Source organism: Oculina patagonica, chromosome 2 (assembly GCF_052425735.1).
Source record: "Oculina patagonica isolate OP01 chromosome 2, crgOcupat, whole genome shotgun sequence".
Classification (NCBI taxonomy): Eukaryota; Metazoa; Cnidaria; class Anthozoa; order Scleractinia; family Oculinidae; genus Oculina; species Oculina patagonica.
Window position 1 is genome coordinate 45,851,894 of NC_135759.1, and position 27,961 is coordinate 45,879,854.

General features: G+C 37.6%; 2 protein-coding genes across 2 annotated transcripts; both read left to right on the forward strand.

Annotated features, from left to right (window-relative positions):
- Positions 1–6,554, forward strand: LOC144644867 (uncharacterized). Its single transcript, XM_078504416.1, has 8 exons — positions 1–134; positions 2,005–2,249; positions 2,697–2,964; positions 3,439–3,501; positions 3,602–3,699; positions 4,440–4,637; positions 4,773–5,181; positions 6,078–6,554. Exons 2-8 carry the CDS (start codon positions 2,010–2,012, stop codon positions 6,188–6,190), a joined length of 1,389 nt encoding a protein of 462 aa, XP_078360542.1. The 5' UTR covers positions 1–134; positions 2,005–2,009; the 3' UTR covers positions 6,191–6,554.
- Positions 6,555–8,907: 2,353 nt separating this feature from the next.
- Positions 8,908–27,937, forward strand: LOC144644875 (aminopeptidase N-like). Its single transcript, XM_078504429.1, has 21 exons — positions 8,908–9,290; positions 11,123–11,398; positions 11,972–12,149; positions 12,747–13,017; positions 13,348–13,468; positions 13,554–13,708; positions 14,106–14,219; positions 14,297–14,431; positions 15,477–15,542; positions 16,075–16,140; positions 17,042–17,223; positions 17,716–17,813; positions 18,919–19,043; positions 19,840–19,895; positions 20,563–20,713; positions 21,868–21,941; positions 22,846–22,956; positions 23,509–23,676; positions 26,462–26,605; positions 27,092–27,173; positions 27,482–27,937. The coding sequence occupies exons 1-21, from the start codon at positions 9,074–9,076 to the stop codon at positions 27,671–27,673; spliced, it is 2,982 nt and encodes a 993-aa protein (XP_078360555.1). The 5' UTR covers positions 8,908–9,073; the 3' UTR covers positions 27,674–27,937.
- Positions 27,938–27,961: the final 24 nt, after the last annotated feature.

Consider the following 27,961-nt stretch of genomic DNA (forward strand, 5'->3'; position numbering starts at 1 on the left):
CCCCTATTGCGCAGTACGTTTTCCTGCTTGAGAACATTTTGTTGTCCACAAGCCACGCATAAGAATACCTTAATAATTTGATAGACGCAGCCATGTGACGGTTCTTCAATACAGTTCTTGGCTCGCACCCAAAGGTAAAGGTTGTTAAATGCTAGAAATTGTGATTTTTTTAAAGCAAATCTAACACATCGATCTCGAGTCTGCAGCGCAATTCGCAAATGAATCGCCGAGTCGTTTTGAGTCGTGTCGATCAGGTTCAATTTTGATGTTCAACACATTTTGGGGAGTCTTACATAAACTCCTTCGATTGAGTATCAGTTGCCTATGTTTCTATAAACGTAATCGACTGATAAGGAAGGCAAGCTGCTCCTCGTTTCGTTTCGCCATAAAATACTGTACTCTGCTGGTAATGAACATGCATGATGAAATTGACCAAATATAAGTAATGTACGTCCGTCTGTTCATAGATGTATTAATCAGTGGTTGATCGAGTTGGTTGCTAAAATAATAATGTACCCCTGGCATGGAGAAACGAAGGTGAAAATTAATGCTAGTCCCATCCCAGTACACTCCCCCTTCTCCACCCCCTAATAACGTTGAAACTATCATCGTGCCGAGCAACCACGAACGGCATAATCAGATTCCATGCAAATTATTCGACATATTAGTGTGTTTACAGGCCTTGATGTTCGCATAGCCATTAACTCTGAAGACATTTTATTAAAAGGTTAAGAAATGAACCGTAGAAGTATGTTTGTTTTCCTCTAATGACGACACTTCGACTCGACAAGTCAGCCGCTCGTGTTTATATTTAGACGCATGTATTGATTTCTAGCCAAAGTGTTTGACCTAAGTAGCTGCAAACACCAGGTCTATCTTTGAACGCTATAAAACTACATGCAAGCACTACTCATGCCGAATAGTACATGCCGCGAACATAACACATTTAAGCTGGAATTTTTAACTTGGAATATGTAATTGTTTAAATTTATCAACTCAGGGTCAACTGGAATTATTGGTCACTAAAACGATCATCATTAAAATACATCCGGCTTTTGTTAGAAGACGGGGAACCCCCAACTTTTTTGCAATTTGCCTATGCAAATTTCTTTTGTCTCAGAAGTTCTGTTTGGCATCGCTGTCATAGCAACCATAGAACTTTGTACCATAACACGAAGTTCACGACTTGCGTTTAACAAAACAGAATATTGTACATTGTGTTTACAATTTCGTGTCTTTGTTGGCATGGTCTAAAAAAGTATTGAAAAGTTGTTCAATTCGGCTGGGTATTTTACAAGCCTATCTATATTTTTAAAGCCTTGTTAGTAGTGACCGATAAACAGAATTAATACTAAAAACTGGTTGAAAAAAAAATAATAATAGGGATAAACGGATTAACAATATAATATTCCGGATTTAAGTCTCATAAGGCTTTTTGATTTTTCATGATCGATGGTCCGGGTGGGTTAACTCGCCTCCTCCGTAATACAAAGAGTATCGAATCTACAAAAAATAATAAAAAATGTTAATCGGAGAGCGTAAAGGGGAGAACGTCAAGATGTCCATCTTGGTTTTCTTGTTGTTTTTTTTTCTGTGACGTCGGAAAACTATTAAACCTTGAAAATTTGGAAAACATGATCGTCAGATTGAAAGTAAGTAAGTTATTTTTATTTAAAGGGTATCTCTTCAGTTAAAATAAAATTTTTTTTCAATAGAGGCCCTAGTAAAAAATAAAAATTAATAAATAAAAAAAAGTATATTATATAAAAAAAATAAAAAATAAATTTTTAAAATATATAGATAAAAAAATATTTTAAAAAAAAATTTATTTTATATATATAAATTTTTAAAATTTTATTTTTTTTTAAAAAATTTTTACATGACAACATAAAGTTCCGTGAACAGTGTTAACATTTGTCTCTCAATTAATCATTGTTCAATTGACGTCACTAGGCCTGTCTTTTGCCTCGAGTTTTAATCACTTCCAATGTTTTGCCTTCACAGGCACAATGTCAGAAAATTCTTATGATCAAGTTTTGCAGCTCAGTATACTTGGCTGCCAGAGATCCAATGAAACATGTGGCTTTCGTCGCCATCAAGCCGGCTACCCGAGCCTTTCAAGTGTGGAACCAAGCTCTCTATTTCATAGTCCGTATGTAGCAATTGAATATCAACTGGGAGTTGAACAACATCCGAATCAGGAAATATGGAGTTGCGTAATGTCTGCTGCGAAAGATGGCTTTTGTGTTGTAAGTAAACCTATCGTAAATAAACTGGTACAGTACTGGTTAATGTCAAGTGTACAATAGGCACATTATAATACGTTAACGTTAGAGTTATGACTGCCATGAATTATACGAATTAACTCTAGAAATCGCTATGAGTTCCAGAAGAGTGAACACATAAAATGTTGCATTTGTTATCTCTATTTCGAAATGGACCTATTCGATTCAGTTTATGGAAAATGTAAAGCAGGCACGTCATTTAGAATACTTTCTCTATTTTGTTTCCACGGACAAAGCACTGATATCAGTCTCTAAGTATTGGAAAAAAAAAAAAACAGTAACTCCAATTGTAGCCAATTAACAATTTTCCGGTCGTATATTGGTTACTGTATGTGTTCACACACAGCAGTGTCGGCAAATTCTAAAGATACATGAAGACTTACCTTGCTGCTTCTTTTTATTTTTTTATAGAACAATGGGGAATATTTCATTAGAGTCCACATAACACCACAGGGCGTATTCCTTACATCTGCGCAAGGCAGTTCCACGGGCCTGGTTACCCTTTTTCTTCCTTCCACGAGACCTCAGATGTTTGAAGTTACAATGCAGCTCTATTCCACCGACAGAGGCCGTAATGTATCTTATATACTCAAGAAAATCTCTGTTCCAGGCCCCTGGCTAGATGAATACCAGGACGGACCTGGAATTGAACAGCCCATCAGAAAACTGAGGCCAAAAGGTCAGCACCATTCATTCTCTATATTGAAGACTGAAAAATGGGCAAATGTGACGGTAGACTTTACACCAGTTAGTTAATGGCCTAAACCACAACCTTAGTAAATAATCGCACCTATTAAAAAAAGTTGGTATAAAGTTCCGGTGAGTAGATTTACTCCACAACTCCCATTAAGAAGGTCTCAGTGTTTGAGCTCAAATCCGAAGCTACATCTTGTCCTTGCTAATATATTTTAATTGTTAATAACTTAACGCTATAAAATCACGACATTTCGACCACTCCGAGGTCATGATTTTATAGCGTTAAGTTTTATAACAATATCTATATCTAAGAAATTACTCATCAGTTGTTAATAAGCCGATAATATTATGCATACCTTGCACTGCCCTTTGGAAGCAAAAATCAAGACGCTGTGTGTGCAGTAAAATATGATTTGCAGATATTCTAGTATGACTGCCTCTTACTTGACGATTTTAGGTATCTGGTCCAGCCCTGTAGGGAGGACAGTTGTCCATTATTTTCAGCGCCTAGCAGATGACGGTTAGTTTACTATATACATTTTTTGCTGTTGTTTTTTCGAAAAGAAAGTGTTCAGGAGTGCTTTAAATGTTTAATTTTCAAGTACATGTTTTCTGCACAGGCGATCATGAACGTTTCACTCAGAGCAAGAAAAGGCTCAAAAGGTGGATTGACAATTATCCTGAGTTTATGGACTTGATGTCACTGATATTGTATGAGGTTGGTTAGTTTGTTTTTAATAAGACCCTACCTGTCTGGAACTCCTATTTGTCTCCTAGTTGTTTTGTTCATTTTAGGTCTAGGGGCTTTGAGATCAGTAGTATATTCAGAGCTGATGCAGTGTTTCAAGAGTAAGGGGCATGGGCAACCCAGTTAAGGCTGGTTTTCACGGCGCAAAAGCACAAGCATAAGCGCATAATAAGAACGAAAATACCCGTGCTTCTTACTTCTTATGCTGTCCTTACTGGGAATAAGAAGTACGAACAATTTTGTCAAATTTTCTTTTCTTATGGTTATGCTTATTCCATTAGTGAAAACAGCACGAGTAGGGAAAATGTGCTCATTCTTTTGATCTTATACACCATGCTATGCTTGTACATATGATGTGCCAAGTTTGACCAGCCTGTCACGATAATCGATAGCTATATTTCATGTTAAAATCAGACACGAGAGTAACGGTTGAGGAATGGTAGCGGTGGTATGGCGATAAAAAAAACACTATGCTGGGAAAGTGACTCAACACCAGCCAGAAGGGTAAATCCAAAAACGACATCAAACAGATTTCATCTGGCCCCGGGAAAAGGTGAGTGCACATTACTTGGCCACTAGGATATGCACACTACGCACCATCGCCAAAACCAAATAAAAGGATAAAAACTATAAGATGAAGCTAAACCTTTATTTACGATAGATGTGCCCAGTATTACTTTATACTCAGCGCAAGTTTCTTAATCTTGTAGGAAGCACAGTTAGACCTCCATGAAAACAGGACCGAAGAAGGAAAGCGACATGCACAAATGGCTTTGGAAATGTCAAAGAGATACCATTCACCTAACCACTGCTTCCTGCTTTCCAAACTGAAGTATGTCGAGTCAGCACTAGCTCGCAGAGAAGGAAACTATGAAAAAGCCAAGGATTTACTCAATGATTCTGTTGAGGTGAGAGAAAAGATAAAAAAAATGAAATGTTCATCTTTTTATGCCAACCAAATTCGTACTAACCCACCGACCGACTGACCGTATAGCTAAGATTGGTGTAGCATTGTGACTTGATTTTGTAATCTTTGTATTTAGCTCCTGTTACCCAGTGCTGCCGGCGAGGAAACAGCAGAGAACAGATATTTCTTTGCCGCATTTTTTGCAGAGAAATCTGCAAAGGTTGGGATCACCTATCAAGAGGAGGCCACGGCGGAAAACTTCTTTCAAGACGTTGAACGGCATTTGAACGCCGAAACACGTCCTGTTACCGTACGTTGCCAAATCAGAGCCAAAAACAGACAGCTTGCATTCTATGTGAAATCATCCAGGCATATCAAGCATCTCGACTTCCAGAAAGTAGTGTCTGAAGAGCAAATGACCAAAGCGTACCAGCTGATTGAGGAAATAGAAGAAAATCTATTGGTCCATTACCCAAAGAAGCCGCTGTTGAGTTTCGATATTGTAAAGACAGATTACTTCATTCGGAGAGGAAACTTTGAACGAGGTAAATAAATCTCAAAGTGCGAATGGGTAAAATGGGAACTGGGAATTGAGCAAATTTTTACTGGGAAACTGGGATTTGGGTCCCTGGGACTGGGGTTAACAAACAAAAAAATGGAACTAGGGACTGGGATTTTTGACCATCTGGGAAAAAATAGGCTGGGAAATGGGGTTTTTGCAAAATTTAGGCTGAGAAAAAAGATTTATACCGCCGCCCCCACCCCCGCCCCCATCTTCACGACCCTCTTATAGATTTTTGGCATGGGGGTTTACGCGAATTTGAGTGAAATATTAAGAAAATTAAAGAAGGGATAAAAAAAATTGGAACACCACCAGACAGTTGACCGCCACGCAAGAGCACCCGAGGTTGTCGGGGGACTGTTTTGGTGTCCATCTACTAATTTTTAACTTCAAATTCAAATTTTAAAATCACACTTAATCTTCAATTTTTCTTATTTCTCTAAATTTTACTTCTCTTTTGAGAAAAACTATCTCCTCCTTAATTAACATCCCCCAAAAATTTACAAAACACCGCAAAAGATAGTTTTGTGTAATATGAGTAGATCTCTAGAGTGTTTTTTAATTGCTTAAAATGCGAACGAGGTTAACAGTGAATTAACGGCCTTCAGGTGCACCCCGCCTTAAATAGACAAGGTATAGTGTTAAGGCGACGATCTTGATCCATCTCGCTGTCTCTACAATCTACAATATCAAATGTTTACAATAGATGATAGAGTATTCTCTGCTTTTAATGTCTTTAATGTTTGTTTTGTCAACTCCATTTCTGCATTCTTGTTTTCTTAAACCTTTTTTCAATGAGGTAGGTCATAACGCGATATTGGGCATCTCTGTCTTTTGTCGCAAGGATCTTAGCAAAACCTCTTTTTTATTTTTTTATAGGAATTGGGCCATCAACAGAAGCCCTTGAAATAGCCAGAGAAAAACGCTGGCATGAATACGAGGCCGTCGCTTTACAGAGACTGCAGTTGTGCATGCTACAAGTGGGCGGCTGATTACGTTTCAGAATGAAGAAGACAAAGGAGAGAAACGTCCGTATAATGAACAGACGTCGTACCGAAAAACCTAATAACTCAGTTGTTCGAGAACAAAAGGGAAATAGCGGCAAATAAGTCTTCGAAGACCAAGTTTAACGATATCAAGCTGTGATATTCCCCATATTTGATATAATGGTACTTAGTTTGGTATTCAGTCTTCCATGTCAGTGGCATAGTGGACCTAGCTTAATAAAGATCATAAATAGAGAGGAGAGAGAGCTATTTAATATAATGAAGTATCGACGTCCAAGGAATAAGTAAATCCAAGAGGTACATTTCAAACCACAGCTTAGCTAAACAAGACACTTATTGCTACTGTCATGTGTAACGTTACCATAACCTGTGTAGGGGTCTCAGTCGTTTTGATCAGTAGTTTGTTTGAACGCTTTTAAATAAAGACTAGAATTCGCATCCTGATTACGAGGTCAAATGTTTTAATTTTTTTAGAATATACCTTATACGCGCGTGTTTGGGGTTTTCCTGCTACCTGGATTTGTTCTTAGTCGTCGCAAATTCGTCGATTTTTAATGCTTTATTTAAAATAAAGTTTTTCCTTGTCTGACAACATAGTCACTTGTGATGTAGACCGCGATCTACGTCACAAGTGAATCCCGTGAGCCAAACAAATACTTTATTTGTACTCTAGCTACCACGATGATTAACCACAGCATTTTTAACGATATTAATGTTATATTTATTTCAGTGTTGCGCCTGTTTGAGTGGAAACCTCGAAGAAAAGTGCATGGCCACTACAATTATACGTGTGTTTTTTTTTTTTTTCATTTTTCGAACGCGTTCTTGATCCTTAGACTGTTCACTATTTTCCCGTGTAGTCCTCCACTCCGTGAACGATAACCTTGTCATGCCTTCGTCCAGACTCCCAATAATGATAATAATGTATTTCAATAAACGTTGCCAGCGGGAGAGGTAACCAGGAGAGGGGAGGGGGGGGGGGGAACAAAGCTTAAAGTTAGAAAGACAAGACCGAATGAGTGGTCTAAGTATACCCCTCACTGGAACTTCCCATATTAGCCAAGTTTGTATTTTTGCATGTGAAGAATTCATGAATTTGTTTTCCTCTTAGGAGACGACTTCTGTAGCTTTCTTTCACTGTCGAGTAGCTTTGAGTTTTTAAAGTCTTCTTAAATCTAGTGTGCTAACAGTACCTTGTTTCGACGTCTGCGGAGAAAGAAAACGTGCAGATTCGCGTTTGTCGTGTTATTATATCTATTAGTATTCAGCACGAGCAGTTGCTCTCTCCTTCGACCCATACTACCTATCGGTCTTGTCTTTAAGCTTTGCAATTTAATCGGAATAACGTTAATTGAAATATCTGTATATATCGCATTTTTTTGACAACGTATAACTCTCGAAAATAAAAATCAAAAAAAAAATTTTTTTTACACCCCACTCCAAAACCAACACGGCCTTTTTTTTTTTTATCACCTTTTTCCAACCCCACCCCTTTTTGAGGACCCCAATTTTCCATATGTATATGTTCAAATGCGCTGTACACATACTGTAGTTTATTACATACAAAGGCCAGACCACAACACCGGGAGCTTCGTCTCCTACTCTTAGGCCTACTCCATTGTTGAGTTCGAGCGTCGATCGAGGGGCCGCCATCTTGGTTTTGGCAAGCGAAACTTGGAAGAGTACAAAATGTCCGTGGGTAGGGGCGCTGGGGACTAATAGCGTGGGGCGGGGGTAGCACCATGACCAGTTTGGCCAGAGTCGTCCGTGGTGGTGGGCGGCCCCGGTGGGGGGGTTTTGCTCGCCATTTTTTTTTTTTTTTTTTTTTTTTTTTTTTTTTTTTTTTTTCAAAATTTTCCCTTTTTTTTTTTTTTTTTTTTTTTTTTTTTTTTTTTTTTTTTTTTTTTTTTTTTTTTTTTTTTTTTTTTTTTTTTTTTTTAATCAATCAAGATAGCGGCCACTCGAACGAGGACTCAGCGATCCACCTCTGCAACCACAAGGACTACCTGAAGTGATTGAGTCTCTCCCTACAGTGAAATTTATTAAATTCTCTGGAAATTTTTTCTTTTTTTTTTTAATTTTTTTTCCCCCCCCCCCCCCCCCCCCACCCCCACCCCCAAAATTTAAAGTCTCATAGGGTACTTTGAACAGTTTACTTGTTCCTATGATTGTCGTCCTTCACCCGGCGCAATTTCGAAAGCTCTAGGAAATTTGATGGCAAAGACTGCGACTTTCGATTAAAAAAAAATTGAGCAAAAACAAAATATTGAAGCTGCAGCTTTCAAGATTTCGGTATCAAGTCATAGATTATTATGCAAACACATCTAGTTCCCAGTTCAAAGAAAACAGTAGCCCAGGCAATGGGTATTGTTCAACAACAACAGATTTTAAGAATTGTTCGAAAAATTTCAGGCATTGTCCTCCGTTTCTGGGCTCCAACCTTAGTATACGTACGTGAATATTTAAAACGAAACGATAATGTTTTTGTTATTTTCGTTCAGTTGTCATTAAAATTAAATCCATTTAAAACCGCTTTTAAAAACAACAGAACAAGAAAAATACCATTTAAGATTTTGTAATCCTGGATTAGCATCAAGGTTTTGAAATTCCATCAATATTTGACTTCGTGACTAGCACGCAGGTGGATTACTTATTTGAATAATATGACAATTATTATCGAGGCCATTCAAGGTGTGGCGTGACATTGATATTGGTGGCTGCTGTTGTGTGCACGTTGTAAATAACAGTAGAGTTGATTTCACGACGATTACTGACTCACAGTTCATTCAATATATAGGATCTGATTTGAGTATAACATTCTTAAATAAGCAATTGTTACTTCGCTGTCATCTCCTTCAGAGACAAACTATGGCAGACTGCGAGAACGAAGCTGCAATCCCTCTTAAACAAGTTGACGGCGAACCTCAGGTGCAGACGTCCGGAAAAGCGGGCTTTGGTGGATTATTTTTGAACAAAACCAAGCTCATAGCTCTTGCTGTTGTGATCTTGATCCTTTTGATTATAATTATCGTCCTGGCTGCCGTATTAGGACATGAACAAGCAAAAGAAAGACGACAGATTACACGTAAGCATATTGAATTATTGCATGTAAATGTTTTTATTTTAAGCGGAAAATCTCGAGCACCATCTGCTCGACAATATAATGGAAAGATTTGATTTTCATCTAAGCATACACTGTCACTCATAGAAAGGGATTTTAATTGACGGACTCGCTAAAGCAGAGCTCTAATGTTGAATATTTGTCATGTGTCGTGCGAATTGTCATGGAACTTTGTGGAACATCAAATATTCATACATGGTCGGTCACGGTATGTTAATTTGTTATTTTTGATTAGTAGAACTCGGAGTAAATCAGCAGGCATATTTGTTTATCTGTTCGTTGTAAATATAAGGAACATTTTTTCTGAAGTATCAGGCTTATAAGCAGAAGGATATTAATTCCACCGACTTAAAACGGATAGAAGTATATTTTTATGCAAATTTAATTCACTAGTATTGTTCACTTTGTTAGTAAGAACACAGTATTTGCATAACGTAAAAGCATCGGGGTTCTTTGCAAGTTGAAACAGCAGGCTCTGAGAAAGCAACTGGTACCACCAGATATTATTTATCAAAAGTAAATAATGGCAAATCAATTTGAGAACAAGAGTGTTCTACTCAAATGATGATACATCTAAACGTATTAGCGAGTTTCATTATCTTAACGCATTTTGCCCTTTAAGAGCACAAATATAATCACTTACGTTCGATCAAGTACAAAATGAAAACAATTATTTTAAGTTTTTGCATGTGAACGCAAGTAATTTTTTTTTATTCGTAAGCAGTCTTAAGTCCTGAGTTTCTTTACACAATATATACACTTTTAAAAAACTATCTGTCTTCCGAAAGAGACGCGAGATGCGTTCTGTGCAATTTTGGGGGCTTTTTTTGTTTATAGTAACTGCATAAAATGGAAGCTTCCTTTGTACCTGATTAGCCTATTTGGTGCCTAATTATCACATGTATAAATAAACATTAAAAACAAAAACAGCAATTTTAGATTTCATCGCATCGAACGTCGATGCAAGAAGTCCCAATATTCAATTGATCCTCTGTGGATGACAGGCTCGACAGGAAAGTTGTCCAGTGCCGTTATTGTCAGCAGAAACCTGTCACGTTCTAGTTTCCCTACATAACCCATACACGCCGAGTTACTATAACCAGAAGTTTCTAATGCTCTGACTTAATTTTTAATACTAGAAACGTTTCCACAGTTCGCTTTCAGTTCCTCAGATTTGTGACATAGAGTCCAAGGCAAGCGCATTAGATTCAGGATTCAGTTGAGGCAATAACTTTCTCTTGATGTTACATTTTTGGACATTTTCAAAGTCATGCAAGTTCGACATTTACTTTCAGAGAAACAACAATGTTTTGACGTAACTAAATGATTACGGGTTTCTATGCATGTTCACTGGCAAATACACACAGAACCGTAGCATAGCCTCTTCGCCGCTGAACTTGTTTCTTTCTTCGTTGTTATGTAAAAATGTAAAAAATTGTATTTTTTTTTTTTAGTGGTCTTGTATTTATTTTTTTTTTTCATCGAGATATTTGGTTTATAGGAAAGACACAAAAAAAAAGAAAAAAAAAATTTTAATAAAAAAAAAAAAGTTTAAAATTCCCAACTGGGGGAGGAAGACCAGTTGGATATTAAAAAGAGGTTGGGGGGTTTTGAGCCGGGAAAAAAAAAAAAAAAATCAGTTTGGGAAGGGCAAGTTTAACCGGGGACCCCCAAAATAAAAAAAAAAGCCCCCAAACCCCCCCGCCCCCCCCCCCCCGTTATCAACTGACATGTTCAGTTGTTTGGCTAATTCATTTGTTTTAAACCAACTGATCAAGTCATGATTACATATTTAGCTTTAGCTCCAGGTGGAAAAGAAGAAAAAGAAGAAGCCAGTCCCACACCCGTTGGTCCAACTACACCAGGTCCAGAACCTTGGTGGAAAATTCGCCTTCCTGATGACGTCAAACCGTACCACTATGACATCACTTTATACATTGACCTAAACAAGCCTCACTTTAAAGGAGAAGTGGATATTTGGGTGGATGTCTTGAGTTCCACACCTTACATTTTACTTCATGCTGTGAACATGAATATTACCAAAGTTGAAGTCCAGAAACTTTCATCAAAAGGTTAGTAAACTCCTGCACATAAGGCAATAATTACATCAATAATTAATAATAATAAACCTTTATTTAATCACGTCTTTTTAAAGAAAATATTTTTGGGGGTGTGTTGTTTCTCCTACCTACAAAAATTATTATTGTTTTGTAATAATAAAAAAAAAAATATTTTTTTTTTTAAAAAAATAAAAATTTATTCTTTTTTGGGAAAAATTTTTTTTTTTTTTTTTTTTTTTTTTTTTTTTTTTTGTTTTATATTAAAAAAAATAATTTTTTTTTTTTTAAAAAAATAGAAAAAAGGGAGATTTGTATTGTAAAAACTATAGAAAGTAGAGAAACTGTATCGTAATGACACTCGGCTATAGTAACTAAACTTTTGAACTCTATCCTTTTCCTTGGTTGGCAATGTTTTACACCTTTGAAAAAACTAAATGACAAAACTAAATACTGTTTGTCTGGGGGGAGGGGGTAGCGTTTTGTTATTTTGTTGACTGTCCTTCAATTTTTTTTCTCCATTATCAACAATGGTGTTTTGTGAGTTAAACATTAATGTGTTGTTTTTATAAATTTCTTACTTTATAGAGATTGTTCCAATCAAACGACATTTCATATTCGAAAAGAACCAATTTCTTGTCATAGAAATGGAGTCGTCGCTGGATAAGGACCGATATATCACAAAAGTGGAATTTTCAGGAAAATATGCAGATGATATGAGAGGAATGTACAAAGCGTCCTTCACCTACAAGAACGGCACTGAATCGTGAGTGTAGTACAGTATTGAAAGGCAACTGAATTATTGATCAAGCTGATGGATACACAGCTTTTTGTTACAATTAAAAATGTTTCATTGAGATTCGACACAACAAAAAATTGATAAACGTTTTGGAATAATTAAAACAAAGTAAAGGAATAGGTCGATAGCAAAAGGCACAGACTACATGCATTAGATGTTCGTTATATTGAAAATTAATACTAGTGGCTGTGCGTCTTCATCTTCCTCAAGGGTAAGGGGAAAATGTCCGTGGAGACGGGTATAACCGCACTGCAATTGCCATTTCTTCTTTGGCTGACGGAGCAGACCCGGCCCATCATCCTTTTACTCTCTCGCGTTTCTAGTTCAAGTTTTAAAAAACAGTTTTGATGTGGTCGAACCTCTTCTTACGGATCCCTCCAAAATCGAACACTATACTACGGACTGGTCCCAGAGAAACCAGGACTGATATTATCTACACTTACAATACGATCAGTCAGCTCTACCCCTTTAGCGTCCATATTACATAGGTTTGGCTGTGTTGGTATCGGCGTGATTTGCCACTCTTACTTATAATTATTAACAGTAATTATTTTCGTTTGGCAGGCTTTTCTCCGCAACTCAGTTCGAGCCACTTAGAGCGCGTAAGGCATTTCCATGCTTCGATGAGCCCGCGATGAAGGCCACCTTTCATGTGACTCTCGTTCACGATCCTCGTCTGATCGCACTCTCAAACATGCCAATCTACAAGAGTGAAGTTCAGGACGGGTGGAAATACGATCACTTTGAGAAAACAGTCAAAATGTCTACGTACCTAACAGCGTTTGCTGTGGGTGACTTCAAGTATAAGGAGACAAAGACAGATAATGGAATTAAAGTAAGAAGCTAACGAGAGTCTTGGTCAAAGTGTTCCTTTGTTCATCCAAATATTTCGTTAGTGTATTTGTTGTTTTCTTGCTGATACTTAAAAGAAAACGTAAGGTTTTAGTTATATTACAATTCTCTTTTCTTTTTTTTTTTCGTGCTGTTATAAACTTTTGCATCAAGGAATACACATATAAAATAAAATAAACTGTTATAAAGAAGAAGCCTTGGAAGTTAGGGGGCTTATTTAATTGCAAAAACAAATTCAAATAACGGGATCCTTTAATTTTGTTTACGTCACTGATAGTATAACAATCAATGTCTGTGATATGTTTATTTGCAGATAAGGATTTACTCGCGAGAAGAAGTTCTTGATCAGGTGGACTACGCTTTATCAGTGACAAACAAGACTATGACATTTTTTGAAGAGTTCTTTGGTATTCCCTACTCATTACCAAAGTCAGGTAAGCAGAAGACTACTTGTAACGTTTTCTCCCTTTGGGTGTAAACGCATTATATCATGCTAACGTAATGAGTCCTTTTCTGCAGATGGAATTGCTCTGCCGGCATTTGGGCCTTCTGGGATGGAGAACTGGGGCCTCGTCAAATATCGCGAGACAAGATTGCTGTTGAAAAAAGGTGAAACATCATCATCGTCGAAGGAAGGTATCGCAAAACTAGTGGCGCATGAAATAGGGCACCAGGTATGGCTGAAGGTTTACTTCTTTTTACAATATTCGTCTTGATTATTTAGAATTTTCTTCGCGGATAAGGGAACATAATTTGGAAACCCAGCTCGCTGAGGATCGTGATGACACTGCAGCGTTAAGTCACAATTTATCCACGTGCAATAACGGGAACTAATTTGCGGAAAACAGTGTGCTGTTGCCCTCTGACGTCCCATTTTTCGCGTAATAGCCCGCTCATAGAAAATTGGCGGGGAACAGTTTCGTTTGGTTGTTGCACTTTAGAAGGGGGGGGGGGGGGGGGGGGGGGTGAGTAGAGAACAGCCATATCACAACTCATCTTCTTCACATATAGACCTGTTTAAACGTCTTATCACCTTCTTAGCTGTTTATTTTATCTTATTTTTTCTTTCAGTGGTTTGGTAACATCGTCACCATGGAGTGGTGGACTGATCTGTGGCTAAACGAGGGTTTTGCCTCTTACGTTAGTGCTATTGGAACGGATCACGTTTATCCTGAGTGGAATAGTGTAAGTTTATACATAAAGAAATATGCACATTTAAAACGAATTGATCACCACTAATTGATTTTTTTTTTTATTTCCAGATCGACCAGTTTATCGTTCGAACCGTGCAAGATGCCTTGGAACTTGACGGACTAGCAGGCTCTCACGCTGTCAGAATTCCAGTTCTTGATCCCCAGAAAATCGGAGAGATATTGGACGCCATAACATACAAAAAGGTATAACTACGATAAAGCTTAAGCTAAATGCATTGATGGGATAATTGGGATGTTAATAAAAATAAAATACGACAAAAGAAAATAAATGAATATATACAGTTAAAACCCGCGAGTAATAACCTAATTTTTCCAGGTTAGCCTTAACAGGTTCTTACATACATGTCAAAGGTAGTTAAAACAAATTTAGGCTAATTAGGTTTCCTAAGATGTTCAAATTTCCTGAAGAAAAATTTAAACTGTTGCTAATAAAACTTTTAAAGGCATTGAACTATTTCTTGTATAATATTTCCCATACCAAATAAGTGTTTATGTTAAAATGAGGCACTTATATATTGAGAACAAAACATTATACAGCTATTTCAATAAACGTTATCGGGTCAAAGCTTAAAGCTAAAAGGCAATACCGTGGATGGCGTTCTGAGTATTCACTACAAATTTGCATATAAACTTCATTAAATGCACAAATTTGTATTTCGCACGTGAAGAATTCACGAATTTGTTTTTCTTCTCAGGAGGCCTTCTGTAGCTTTATGTTCACTGTCGCTTAGCTTCTGACTTTTGAAACTTCTCCTAAAATTCAGTGTGGCCAAAAGCACCTTGTTTCACATGTCTGAAGAGAAAGAAAACGTGCAAATTCGCGTATGTCATGTCACTATATATTTTAGTAGTTGGGCCCCTCTTCGACCCACACTGCCTTTCAGTCTTGTGAACTCAGAATTTTTTCTGAGTTCTTCCTCTCCACACATCAATCCATTATTATTATTGATCCGGACAACGTTAACTGAAATAGCTGTATATATTTACAGTGATGCCTTGTCCATCCTTATTTCCTCAAAAGTAAACATTTCTAATCAATTTTAGAAATTAAAATGAGAACCTTTTTCCACATTTAAGGCTAAAATGGGGTATGATTTGCAAATTTTGGCCTAACAGGTTCTCAAATGTCAGGTTTTTACTCGTGGGTTTTTGCTGTATATTAGAAATATCATGTCTTATCTCTAGGCTAATCATGCGACTGATTGTTCTTGTTATCTTCTGTTGTCAGGGAGCGTCTATTTTATTGATGCTTCACTCTTATTTGGGAGACACCATATTCCGCGACGGACTAAAGGTGAATTTCTCATCCCTCAACATGATATAAATTTAAAATATACCTTGGATAAAATTGATAAAGAGCAAGTTATGTCTTAATTTATCCTCAGGTTTCTCTTCCTATTTCATTTTCCAAGAGAGGTTAACATGTCGTTTTTCTGTAGGTAATGTCTACATTTGGCATATTTAACTGCGGCACTGAAACAATTGGGCAGCCATTATTCTCATAAAATCAAATTTTTGGTAGTTGGGGTCTATTAAATGTTATTTCTCCCTTGTACTGTAAAATTTGAAATTCCGACATTATTTCAAACAATTCAACGTCAACTTGGCATAGGAGTGGAGGCTGCCTTTATAATATTTATAATACTAGAGAATTGGAGGCCAGTGATGTGTCTTTGTCTGATACCTAGCTGGACGAACCCAAAAATGGTTACGGCCCTTTGTGCCTTTTATCTTTTTAACAAAGCTAGTTGATGGGGAGGAACTCGTGAGGAATTCTAGAACTGTCATTACAAACTTGATAACAACGTACGTCTCTCTTTTTTTAGAGATATCTAACCAAACATGCCTACGGTAATGCTGAAACAGATGACCTCTGGGATGCAATGACGGAGGTAAAATTATGATTTTCTTGCCACGGAAATATGTATACACCGCTGATTTGAATTTATTTGTTTACTTTACTTGCTCTCCAACTTTCTAAACGTTCGCCTGACCACTTTTTGCGAAATCTATGCATATACAAACCAAGAGTATTGATGAAAGTCTATACCTTGTTAACTTATATACAGACGATAAATAAAGTGTTTGTACCACATTTGCCCGCAATTGCATAGTCCAGTCCCTGAACTTTCTCTTCCACGCGCCCTTTATAGGGGTTGAACCCAGGCGCGCGAAGAGAGAGTCCAGGATAACTTGCATGCGCATGCGCCAGTTTTTCCCCCAAAATTGGGGGAAAAGCTTATTTGGCAGCCCTTTTGAAAACGCGCGCGCACAGATGACGAGTTCAACTACGCGATCGTGTGCTAAAGCAGGATCACCGGAATAACTTTAAAAAGCCTAGCTTTGCAGTCAGTGTCTGCTAAAAGCTAACGGCCAAAACAAAAATCGCTATCCGTCAACTATTCCTAGTATTTTGTAGCTGTTTATTGAATTGGTTTTGAATGATATTGGGCACAGTTTTTCTTGCATTTATTCGCGCGCTCGGTCGCGTAGTTGAATTCGTCATTTGAGCGAGCCAGTTTTAGCCTAGCGCGTGCGTCTCAAGCAAGTAACGCCATACTCCTCGCTTCTGATTGGTTCGTTGTGAGCATGCGCATGCAAGTTATCCTGGACTCTCTCTTCGCGCGCCTGGGTTCAGCCCCTACAAAACCCGCGCAGAAGAGAGAGTTCAGTAACTGGACTAACAATAGCAGTGAATGAAACCATGTCTTTAGGGTATATCAGACGAGTCTGGCTTTTCAGGGCCGATTTCAAGTGAAAATAGTTCATTACGTTGTAACATCTTTCCTACAGGCTAGCCAAGCAGCTGGGAAAGTGACAGACGTTCGTAAGATAATGAACACATTCACTCTGCAGATGGGATACCCTGTTGTAACCATAGCAGCGTCTAGTAAACCAAACACATACCAAGCAACTCAAGATCGCTTCCTGTATTACAACGATCCAAGCGCTAACTACTCAAGCTCTCCCTATGAGTAAGATTTGTCGCTCATTGCTCTTTGATAGTACCAGTACTGAATGCAAGGACATTATACATTTTTGCCCTTCAAATCCAATATCTCGGTTTATTTTCCTATTTTGTTTAAGGCGCAGTAAGAACGAGGCAAACTGTATAGTTTACAACAGGCTTCAGAAGGGGGGAGGGAGGAGTAATAACCCCCTTTCCTAGCCCAAATTTTGCCTAGTTTCCATTTCCCAGCCTATTATTTTTTTCCGATGTTCAAAATTCTATTCCTAGTTTTATTTTTTTGTGATTCCCAGTCCTCATGACCAAAATCTCATTTTCTCCGTGAAAATTTGCTCAAATTTCAGTTCCCATTTCTCCGATCAGCCCCCTCTGGTCTGGAATGGACCCTTCACTTACCATATGGAGTAATTCGCGTTTCGCTCTAGTAGTAGCTTATTTCTAAGCATTTTTTTAAATAATTTATCTTGGCATGACATAATCTATTGTCCATTTTTTTCAGTTACAAATGGGTGATCCCATTTTCCTACTACAAAGGAACTGGAAAATCCGCCGTAGCTCCAAGTGATACTCTATCAACGATAATAGATAAAACACCAGGTGAAATACGTAATTTGCAGTACATGTATGTACAACTAATTGCAATAAGGTTGTCATAGAAAAAAGGAAAAAGAAAAAAGTCAAATAGGAACTAATTAAGCGCATGCATGAGTTTTTGTAAAAATGGCTTCAAAATGCCTCAAAATACGAATAAATCAATTTATCTTGTTATAGCATAAACAAGTGGACTCAAAGTGTGCAGATAAAAACTCGTGAGTTTTCTGTAAATGGTATTAGTTATGAAACTACGCTAATTAATTCCTATTTGCCTTTTTCTATTTTCTTTTTCTATGACAACGTTATTGCAATTAGGTGTATGTAAACATGCAATGTAGTTCTTAACGTACTTGTGGTATGCCACATAAAAAAGTATGAAAAAATGAGACAAAACCAAATATTGACGTCTCGTTGTTTAGCATTGTTATACCATCAATATTTTTTAAAAAATTATTGACTTGCTAATGCAATTCCGAAACAATGCATATGAATATAGGTAGGCAGGTAGGTAGTAACTTTATTTTAACACGGTAAATTCATCAGAAATATACAAATAATAAAATACTAAAGGTAATAAGTACAATACAAATAACTAAACAATACTAATCTATACTAAAATAAAAATAAAAAAAAAACTCTGCTTTACATGAATGCCGTGTGGTATAAAAAGTAAAAAGCTAGTTTAAGACTAAGAAAATTGATTTCGGCAACCAATTTGAAAACCATTGAGAGTTTGTGCTTGCCGCGGAGCTGTTCCAAAGCACCGCATCTTGGTAACTAAAACTGTTTTTTAGATAGTTTGTGCGGGGCAAAGGAACAGCGAGTTTGCCCACGGTGTCTCTCTTAACATGATTAGGGTGTTTTTTTTTTTGTTTTTTTTTTTTTTTTTAAGTCGTGTCCGTGTAAACAACGACCCGAAACTACACTTTCTGTTTGCGGCGAAATATGCCCCGTGAGAACCCTATCACATGGACTTTTCGTACTCGCACTACTCTTACGAGTCGTATGTAAAGTCAGTATATACATTAAGGATGGAAGTCATATTTTCTTGGATTGCTCTCTGTCAATCAATAATTATCCATTATGCTTGTTGATATATTTTTTACAGTTGAAGTAAACTGGGATGGAAAAGGATGGATAAAAGGAAATATAGGGCAGACTGGGTTTTACCGAGTCAATTATGAAGAGAGTAACTGGGATGCCCTAGCAGAGCAGCTGCAGTATTATTATAAGGTGAAATGATATTATCATAGGTACAAATATACGATAAAATAAGACAGGGGTTAATGCTTCCATTTTCCATGCAACCTGTCAATTGTTCGGAGTCAGTCAGTTTCTCAGTCAGTCAGTCAGTCAGCCAGCCCAGCTCACCAGCCCCGCGTGGCAGCCAGCTCACCAGCCAGCCAGCCAGTCAGTCAGTCAGTCAGTCAGTCAGTTAGTCAGTTAGCTATAGTCAGTTAGTCAGTTAGTCAGTTAGTCAGTTAGTCAGTTAGTCAGTTAGTCAGTTAGTCAGTTAGTCAGTTAGTAAGTTAGTCAGTCAGCTAGTCAGTCAGTCAGTCAGATAGTCAGTCAGTCAGTTAGTCAATGGGTCAGTCAGTCAGTCGGACAGACAGACAGTGAGTTAGTCAGTCAGCCAGCAAGCCAGACAGTCAGTCAGTTACTCAGCCAGTGAGACAGTCATTTGGTTGGTCGGACGGTCGGTCGGTCGGTCCATGCATCCAGTCATTTTTTTCGAGGTAGTTAGTCAACCAGCCAGCTATTTCAGCCCTGCCCACCCGAGCCCAGCAGCGGGTCAATCAGTCATTCAGTCATTCAGTCAGTCAGTCAGTCAGTCAGTCAGTCAGCCAGTCAGTCAGTCAGCCAGTCATTTGGTCGGTCGGTCAGTCAGTTATGAAGTCAGTCAGTCAGTCAGTCAGAACGACATTCAATAGGGCAGTGTCATTCAGTCAATCAATCGGTTAAAACTTGACAAAATTTTAAGCAAACTCAAATGTTGCATAAAATAATGGTTTATTAAAATACTTTGCAGGTATTTAACGCCACTGACCGCGCTGGACTCATAGATGATTCCTTCAACTTAGCAAGGTGAAAAACAGCGAGCGAGCATAGCCCTTTGTTAGAAACTGCTCGTTTGTGTCTGCAATTAGGGGATATTACAATCTCGTCCACTGGAAGCGAAGCCTGCGGATTCTAGCCAAGTCCAATTTGAAAGTGAACGATTCATGGACTTCCGGTAGTTGATTTGAGACTCAGAGATAACTCTGCTCAGAGCTGATTGGCTGTCAATCGATAATGAGCACTCTATGCATACCTCTAAAAAGGGATTTGTCGAGAGTCTAAGGTCTTGGTTTTGACGAAAAGAAAAGCGATCTCTGAGGACGAGATTGGAGATAATAGCCCTGATACAATACATCGAATACAGTTTAATGACTCTTACGCATGCGTCCGTTAATATACAAAAATACGCCATTAGACCTAGGTGGTAATAACACTGTTACGTCAGACTTCCAGCTTTTATAAAATTGTAGCCATACAATACATAATTTATACACTTTCATCATTTTTAGCATTTTTAAAAAGATTGTCGAGTCCGCTTTTATATTTTAGTACTTATTAGTCATTTTTTTTAGGCTTAGAGGATCCTCCTGGAAACCACTTATAGTGAATGGAGGCCTCCTAAATAATTTTTATATTTTTTTATATATATTTTTTTTATAAATATCTCCAAGTGATAACTTTATTTTGGTTTTAGAGCCAACCTGCTGAATCACACGAAAGCCTTGAGTATATCAAGTTATCTGATCAAGGAGGAAGACTATGTTCCACTGTTATCAGCAATGAGAAAATTTTCAACAATATTGGAAATCCTACCCTCTACAAGACCAGCCTACAAATATCTGCAGGTAATAAAAGTACTTGTACTATTAGTTCAAGCTGCATCCCATGAGTGAATTGATTTGATTTTTCAGTATAAAAGGCGAGGGTGTATTTACTCCAAATTGAAGAAACGTTGACCGCGTGAAAAGCATAAACCATAAACGATAAGACCGAATGGGATTCTGGGTAGACCGCATTGGGAAGCTTAGTAATATTCCATTTATTTATAATCAAGATTTTTCTTTCTTTGAGGGCTTTAAGAACATGATTGATGCAACCTGTCTCAGTCATTATTGTGTTTATTCTTTTATAATGTTCATAAAAATCCGATTATTTTCTCCGAGTTCTGAGAAAAACTTTTTTATCAAAGTTTGCAGTTTTATATTCTCTGGACAATCAAATGCGGTGGCTTCGTTGAATAGACCACTTCCGAGTTACCCTTTGCCTCTGTTTCGAAACGAGTCTACGTGAGAAACCATTCAAATGAAAATGAGTTGATTCATGGAAATGGACCCGTAGGACAAACTTATTTTCATATGAATGGTTTCGCACGTAGACTCTTTTTAAAACAGGGAGGCAAATGGTGACTTGGAAAGTGGGGGGACAGGGGGTGGGAGCCCAGGAAAAATGGGGCGGGAAGCGGTAGGGGAGAGAGAGCGGGAAGCGGGATTCTTAAGGTGGTGGGAACCGGGAGAAAACGAGCGAAATTTCGTTACATTTCATTATATTTCGCAATAGACATGGAACAAACAGGAGAGAACAGCTACGGAAAGGGCGGGAGGCGGGAGTAAAAGGTACGGGAGGCGGGAGGTTCAGACCCCCTGTGGCTTATTGACGAGGGAATTACATCACGCTGCATTAACGTGCTTGATTGATGTTTATAAACTTCTTCTTTTTTTAGTAGATTATAAGTTTGGAGAAAGACAATAGGAAAGAGATTATTTAGTCACTGACCCAAGCTGCTCGGAAAAAAATCCTAGTTCTCCCAACGGGAGTCGAACGTTTCTCACATTTGGACCTAGTTATATGGCCTAGCTCTCACGAGTCTTCTGTAGTTCTGTGATAGAGCGTCCGACCGGTGTGCGGAAGGTCATAGGTTGGACTCATGTTGGAGAACTCGGATTTTTTGCCGATTAGCTTGTGTCACTTTCTCATTATTTTGTTTCTATTTTATTTTTAGAGATACGTGCATTATTTAACAAAAAATCAGTACAACAAACTTGGATTGAAAGATACAGGAACCCTTCTGGAAAAGTACGTAATCTCGTTAGCTGTTAGTCTTTTGCAATTAAAACAAATCGATTACATAAAAAATCTTCCAAAAAGAAGCTATTTTAAAAACATTTAACTAAAAAGTTGGTAAAGTTTTCAAACTTGTCGTTCAAAATTTGTCGTAATCTTTGCATTCGAAACCATTTTTCGTCTTGGTTGTTTTCTCCTTTTTATTACTCCTTTGTTGTTTTTCTATGTTAAAAAACTATTATCTTGAGGTTTCCTTCAATTTAATATGGAATCAGAAAAATGACTTAAGATACCGTGACAGTGCTCTTTTGAAAACGACAACGTTTCGACCTTGAGCTAACGTCATAATTAAGTCAAAATGAAAGTTGATATAAAATGTATAAATACTAGGTAAAAACAACAGATCAATCGCAAAAGGAAATTGGCTTTCTATGAGGAGGCTTACGTCTCCATGGGCTTCCAAAAAGTGTTTTTAAATGAGTTTTCATGTTCAACAACTCGCTGGTGAAGGTTTTGACTTGTGTAGCCATCATAATTTGCATTGCACAAATCACATGGAAAGAGATAAACCACGCAATGTCGTCTTTCTCGCAGCTTCTTACAGTTAAATTTAAACCCTTACTTAACTTATAAACACAACCTTGTATTTGCCTGGTAGTTGAATCAGGTCAATAAATTATCTTTCCTATCACAGAACTTGAAAACAACATGTTCATAATAATTTTAACTTATTTGGGGGTCAGTGATATTAGCAAAAAGACTAAATTAGGGGATGATAATTCTTGATCATCCACTTATTTTAGTTTTGATATTCCAAGCCCAGTCTTTAATTTTTAGCACAAGAATAACAAGGAACTATTCAGATTACTCTTTACACGTAGTTGTAATGACACAATACTAACGACGTTCTTTTCAGATTTAAAAGAACTATTTTAGTTGACGCTAATTGTGCGGCTGGAGTTGTGTCATGTATGAGGAATATGACAGAAAAGTTTCAAAACTGGATGGACGACCCAGTGAATAACGCGTAAGTAGTATATTGACTAGTTGTAGTTAAACCAATTGCCAAGTTTTAAATTGAGTGTCGCAAAACCAGCCAAAGTTGTCATTCTAGCAAGCCACAAAGGACACAAACAATCCAGGGAACCAATCAAAAGTTGAGTAATGCAACGACTTGAAGTTTTGTGGGCGAAACACGATGAGTTTCGATTTTACTTCTGATTGGTTGAGTGTCGCGAGTTTTATAAACGGTATAAACCAATCACAAAAGGCAGTAATGCAAAACGATTAGATATTAAATGCGAATTACTTTGGACATTTAAGTGAAACCACTCTACAGACAGTCGATTTAAACAAACCTCCAAGGGACGTGCACGATTAGTTTTCTAACGTCTTAACTACTTGGCCAGAAAAACTTTACAAAGTAAGAAGGCGTGTTTTATATAACAGAAGGCACCTTGGGAGCTACGATTGTTTTCTCACTCTGAAAGGAAAATTGAATAATATTTGATTTATTTTTTGATCCGTTATTTCAACCATTGGCGAGCCTGTGCCCACAGTTTTGATTTCTTTATCGCAGAGTTCCACCAGATCTTAAGTCCTTGGTTTATCATTTTGGAATAGTGAGTGGTGGTGAGAAGGAGTGGGACTTTGCCTACAGTCAGTTTAAGAGCACCGATGTGGTATCAGACAAGACTATATTACTCTATGCTTTGGCAGGGTCACAAGAACCATGGATCATAGAGAGGTACGGCACGGCATGACAGGCAGAATACATCTCAGGGGATGGGGTGGGCACCCCCTGCACCCTCCCCCTAAATCCGCCCCTGACAGGATACGAACAAACATGACATGACAAGCTGTATGACATAAAATATTATAAAATAATTAAGATACTACGCGCGCTCTCATTGGTCGATATGTGAGTTTAGATGAGAGTATGTAAACACAGTTGTGACGACACGGTTTCTGTGTTTCCCGGCACAATTTAAAAACATTATAAACCTGCCAAAAAGACTTGTAAAGTAATGTCAAGTATAAATATTAAAGGAATGGAAAACAATACCAAATTTTGATATGTGTTCCCGCTTTCTCTTCCTACGTTAGCCCGTGGAAAAAAAGCAAAAGAAAGAAAAACCAGAGCGCTTTGCCTGCTTCGATGATCGTGAGCGCTAGACAAGCTCGTGGAGGGAGCTCAAGCGAACGACAAAATACGCAGTAAACATTTTTCAAATACATTTTTGCATTTAAGTACTACAATAAAATTCCCTATAAGACATTCTTTAGAAGAGAAAAATTATAGGTCAAAGAAAACGAAGCTATATGCTACAAATTAATCTTAAAATCAAACTTTGCACGGCCGATCGGTTGCCGTCTTTTTGCCGTCAAATCTGCCTAAAATGCGATGAAAATGACGCTTAAAATGTATTTTCTCTGAGACTTTCTCAGCGTAAAAGTTCTACTGTTACATTGGCAATAATAGTCGTGAACTTCTTTCATTCAAAATGGGCTTGGGGAAGAGGCAAGAATAATGATATTTGTAAGAAAACCCAAAGCAGAATTTGATGTCAATTTGAGGTTTATTCTACGCTTGAAGCACACTGAAGAACATTAAAAAGAAGGAGGAAACGACAGTGGAAGAATCCGGACTCGTTTAGATCGCTATCTTAACAATTTACCGTACAATAAATGCATAACATTGCTACCGACCTCGCTAGATCCGCTGCTTGTGCTATGATTCCTAATTATCATTTTGCTTTTCTTTTGTAGCATCTAGCCTATGGAACTCTCTCCCGAACTATATAAGAGAGAGCGGCTCGCTATCAGATTTTAAGACTTGTATAAAGACATACCTTTTTAACAAATTTTATAATTAGACTTTTAGTTAGTCAGTTAACCAGAAGTAGATAGTTCAGTTAGACAGTTAGTTAGTCACTTAGTTAAGTTAGTTAATGAGTTAGTTTTTCATTCAAAGATTTTAATGATTCTTAGTTTTTATTTCCATTTTTACAGCTCAGCTATTTTATTTGTTAGTATTTCACTGATGTAAATTTTCTAAGTAAGTTTTCATTTTTTTTTGTAATATTTTTGCTGTAAAGCGCCATGAGCCATGGATATCGCGCTATATAAATCTTTTTTATTATTATTATTATCATTAAAAATTCACAAGGCATGATGAGACTTTTCAACCGTGTTATCGGGCTGTCAAATCCTTCAGGCAAGTTCACTTCACTTTCAAGAGCGATCAAGCACATTGACATTTATTTCCAGCTTAAATAAACTCCTCATCTCGAAGTTCTTTCCTTGCAGAGTCGTATTTTTTAGGATTTCTTTTAGTTTTTGCCAAACTTTCCATATTTTTCTGCAAGATTTACGTGGAATCGCTTTCGTCGACACGGCGCTACTTGCCACAAATTTTAGTGAACTCTTTTAACACGAATTTTGATTGGTTCATGTGTTGTCAAATGCGCGTTTTGAGAAAATCTATTTTAATCAAGAAGTAAATAAACCAAATCCCCTTCATTTGCCGAATTATTTTTAAAAAAATATTTTATAAAAGCAATAAAGGATTTTTTTTCCGTGTTTACATAGCCTCATCTAAACACTTGGGCGGTTGGGAGAATTCTCGAAAGTTATGCAACCCTCGACTGCGTCTCGGGTTTGCATAACTGTCTCGAATTCTCCCAACCCCCCTCGTGCTTAGATGAGGCTATGTTAACACGGAAAAAGTCCTCTATTGCTTAAACATAACACAACAAACATGAAACGGCAAGGCATGACGTGACGTGACATGACATGACATGACACGGCATGACATGACACGACGTGACGTGACGTGTCATGACAAGTCATAACAAAACAAGACATGACATGACATGATATAAACAAGAACGAATCACAGCAACATATTTGTTCCCACACATATTAAGTACATGGCAAACGGCATGAAAACACATATGTAAACATAATGTACCAAACAAACATAGCATTGTTACTATAACCAAATTGGAGTAATGTCATGTCCAAGCCCTTTTTCCAAAAATACAATAAACAAGATCGGTCACTATGCTCGCAAAAGAGATGGGTCAATCGTACCCCAATTATGACTTTTCTGGTAGGAGAACGTCCCTAGTATAAGAAAAAAATACATAGAACTTATGAAGAAAAGAGACGTTGACCGAGTCGTTGTCTTCGAGGACATAATTTCCGTCCCGAAGTAACGTTTTTTTTTTAAGCCATATATATTTTCCGTTTCGAACAATTTCTGTTTTATTTTTAACTCAAAGAGGACGATATGTATATCTCCCTCGCGGACCATGAGCTATATAGAGACAGCCGCCAGTTACTTAATTTGCGCGCGCTCATAAAATCACGCGTAAAATTCTGCTCAGTAGGGATACGCAATCCAAAATTAAGAAATCACCTTAAATTGTTTGGGCAATCTTCATAATGCCACGGTAAATGTTGTTAAAGACCGTACGCTTAATTTTGTTATATTTCCTTTATAATTTAATACATTCTTTTCATAACAGGTACCTAGAATATAGCCTGGATCCTTCAGAAATTGGGCCTATGTACCTTTCCTATGTGATGTATTACATTGCTGACAGTAATGAGCTGGGTGCAAACGTCGCGTGGAATTTCTTTCAATTGAAATGGGACAAAATATCAAAAATGTAAGTAAGGCAACTAATACAGACTTTAGATCATTTGTTAGTGTATCGTGCAAATTGTTCCTTTGCTGACGTTTTAACAAGGTTAATGCCCGATTACCTCTATGGCGCACGCATGCAGGGAATCATGGTAGTTGTACTCATCAATTAAACCATGTGCGAGACTTAGCAACGATGAATACAACTACCGTGATTCCTTGCAGGCGCGAGCCATAGAGGGAATCGGCCATTGGTCACCAGATAACTATTTTAACGTCTGCTAGAGGTTTGGTCACCTCGGTTCATAAGTCGACCATTCAAACGAGGGCATGTATTAAACACTCAAAGCTTATGAAATTTACCCTCTTATTGTCCCTATGAATGGGCTACAGTAAGAAATTTCCTATGATTGGTTTGGATTTGTTAATTAAATAAAAATGGTAGAAGAGAAATATGCCTTGATAAGTTGCCAGTGTATATCATAATATAGATTTATATTTTCACTATTAGGTATGGAGGTGCATACAATGCTTTACGTCGGCTTGTTCCTTATGTGTCCAGAAGATTCTCTTCAGAATTTGAGCTACAGCAGGTAAAACTCTAAGCCAATTACCATTGTTGTAGATTAACAAAAAACTCTTGGTTGCTTTTAATTTCGCTCTCTCTCCCACCTGCCTTATTATTGCTGGTGTAAGCTTTTTCTAATTCAAATTCAATTCGTATGCCCGCGTTCATTATTTGACTTCCCGATAATTTGACATGAGACAAATCTATCACTTAAGCTGGATTCTCTAAAAACTGCAAGTGATGGTAGGGATACAATGATTTCAGTCTTGTTCAGTTGTGGCGTAAATAATCAGCATTATTCAAACTTTTTTCCTGTTTGGTTTGTTTTTGCAGCTCGTCGATTTCATCAACAGTGCGATTAAGGATGAACCCTTGCCATGGAGTGTGAAGCAATCGATTGAAAAAGTCAAAGTAAACATACAATGGAGGAAGACACACGAAAAGGACGTTGAAAATTGGCTGAGGAATTTCTTTTCAGACCCGAAGAAAAATCCTGATGATGGATTTAGTGAGCCTGCAAAGTAGTTTAACCTCTCATCGGAACAAAACTAAGAAAAGGCAACTCAGTTTCCGTTCACTCCTGGGAGTGATCCAAACACTGAATGTTGCGGAGCAGGCTTTCTGGTGTGAAGATAAAAATCACTTTTTAATTGTTGTTTGCTTTACGTACGGCAAACATCAAATAGATAAACGTTTGACTGTTTTGATATAATATACATGTAAGTGCACTCAATTTGCATATGCGTATCCAAATATTATGGATCACAAACTCAAATCAAGTAATCGAGTTAGCTTAGTTGGGAAGCGGCGCAA

Excerpts from the sequence above, each read along its gene's own strand:
- LOC144644867 (XM_078504416.1), top strand. The coding sequence starts at position 2,010 with ATGTCAGAAAATTCTTATGATCAAGTTTTGCAGCTCAGTATACTTGGC. Across the intron at positions 2,250-2,696 it reads CGAAAGATGGCTTTTGTGTT|AACAATGGGGAATATTTCAT; the intron begins GTAAGTAAACCT and ends ATTTTTTTATAG. Across the intron at positions 3,700-4,439 it reads TGTCACTGATATTGTATGAG|GAAGCACAGTTAGACCTCCA; the intron begins GTTGGTTAGTTT and ends TTAATCTTGTAG.
- LOC144644875 (XM_078504429.1), top strand. The coding sequence starts at position 9,074 with ATGGCAGACTGCGAGAACGAAGCTGCAATCCCTCTTAAACAAGTTGAC. Across the intron at positions 20,714-21,867 it reads CAGCCTACAAATATCTGCAG|AGATACGTGCATTATTTAAC; the intron begins GTAATAAAAGTA and ends TTTTATTTTTAG. Across the intron at positions 27,174-27,481 it reads CAGAATTTGAGCTACAGCAG|CTCGTCGATTTCATCAACAG; the intron begins GTAAAACTCTAA and ends TTGTTTTTGCAG.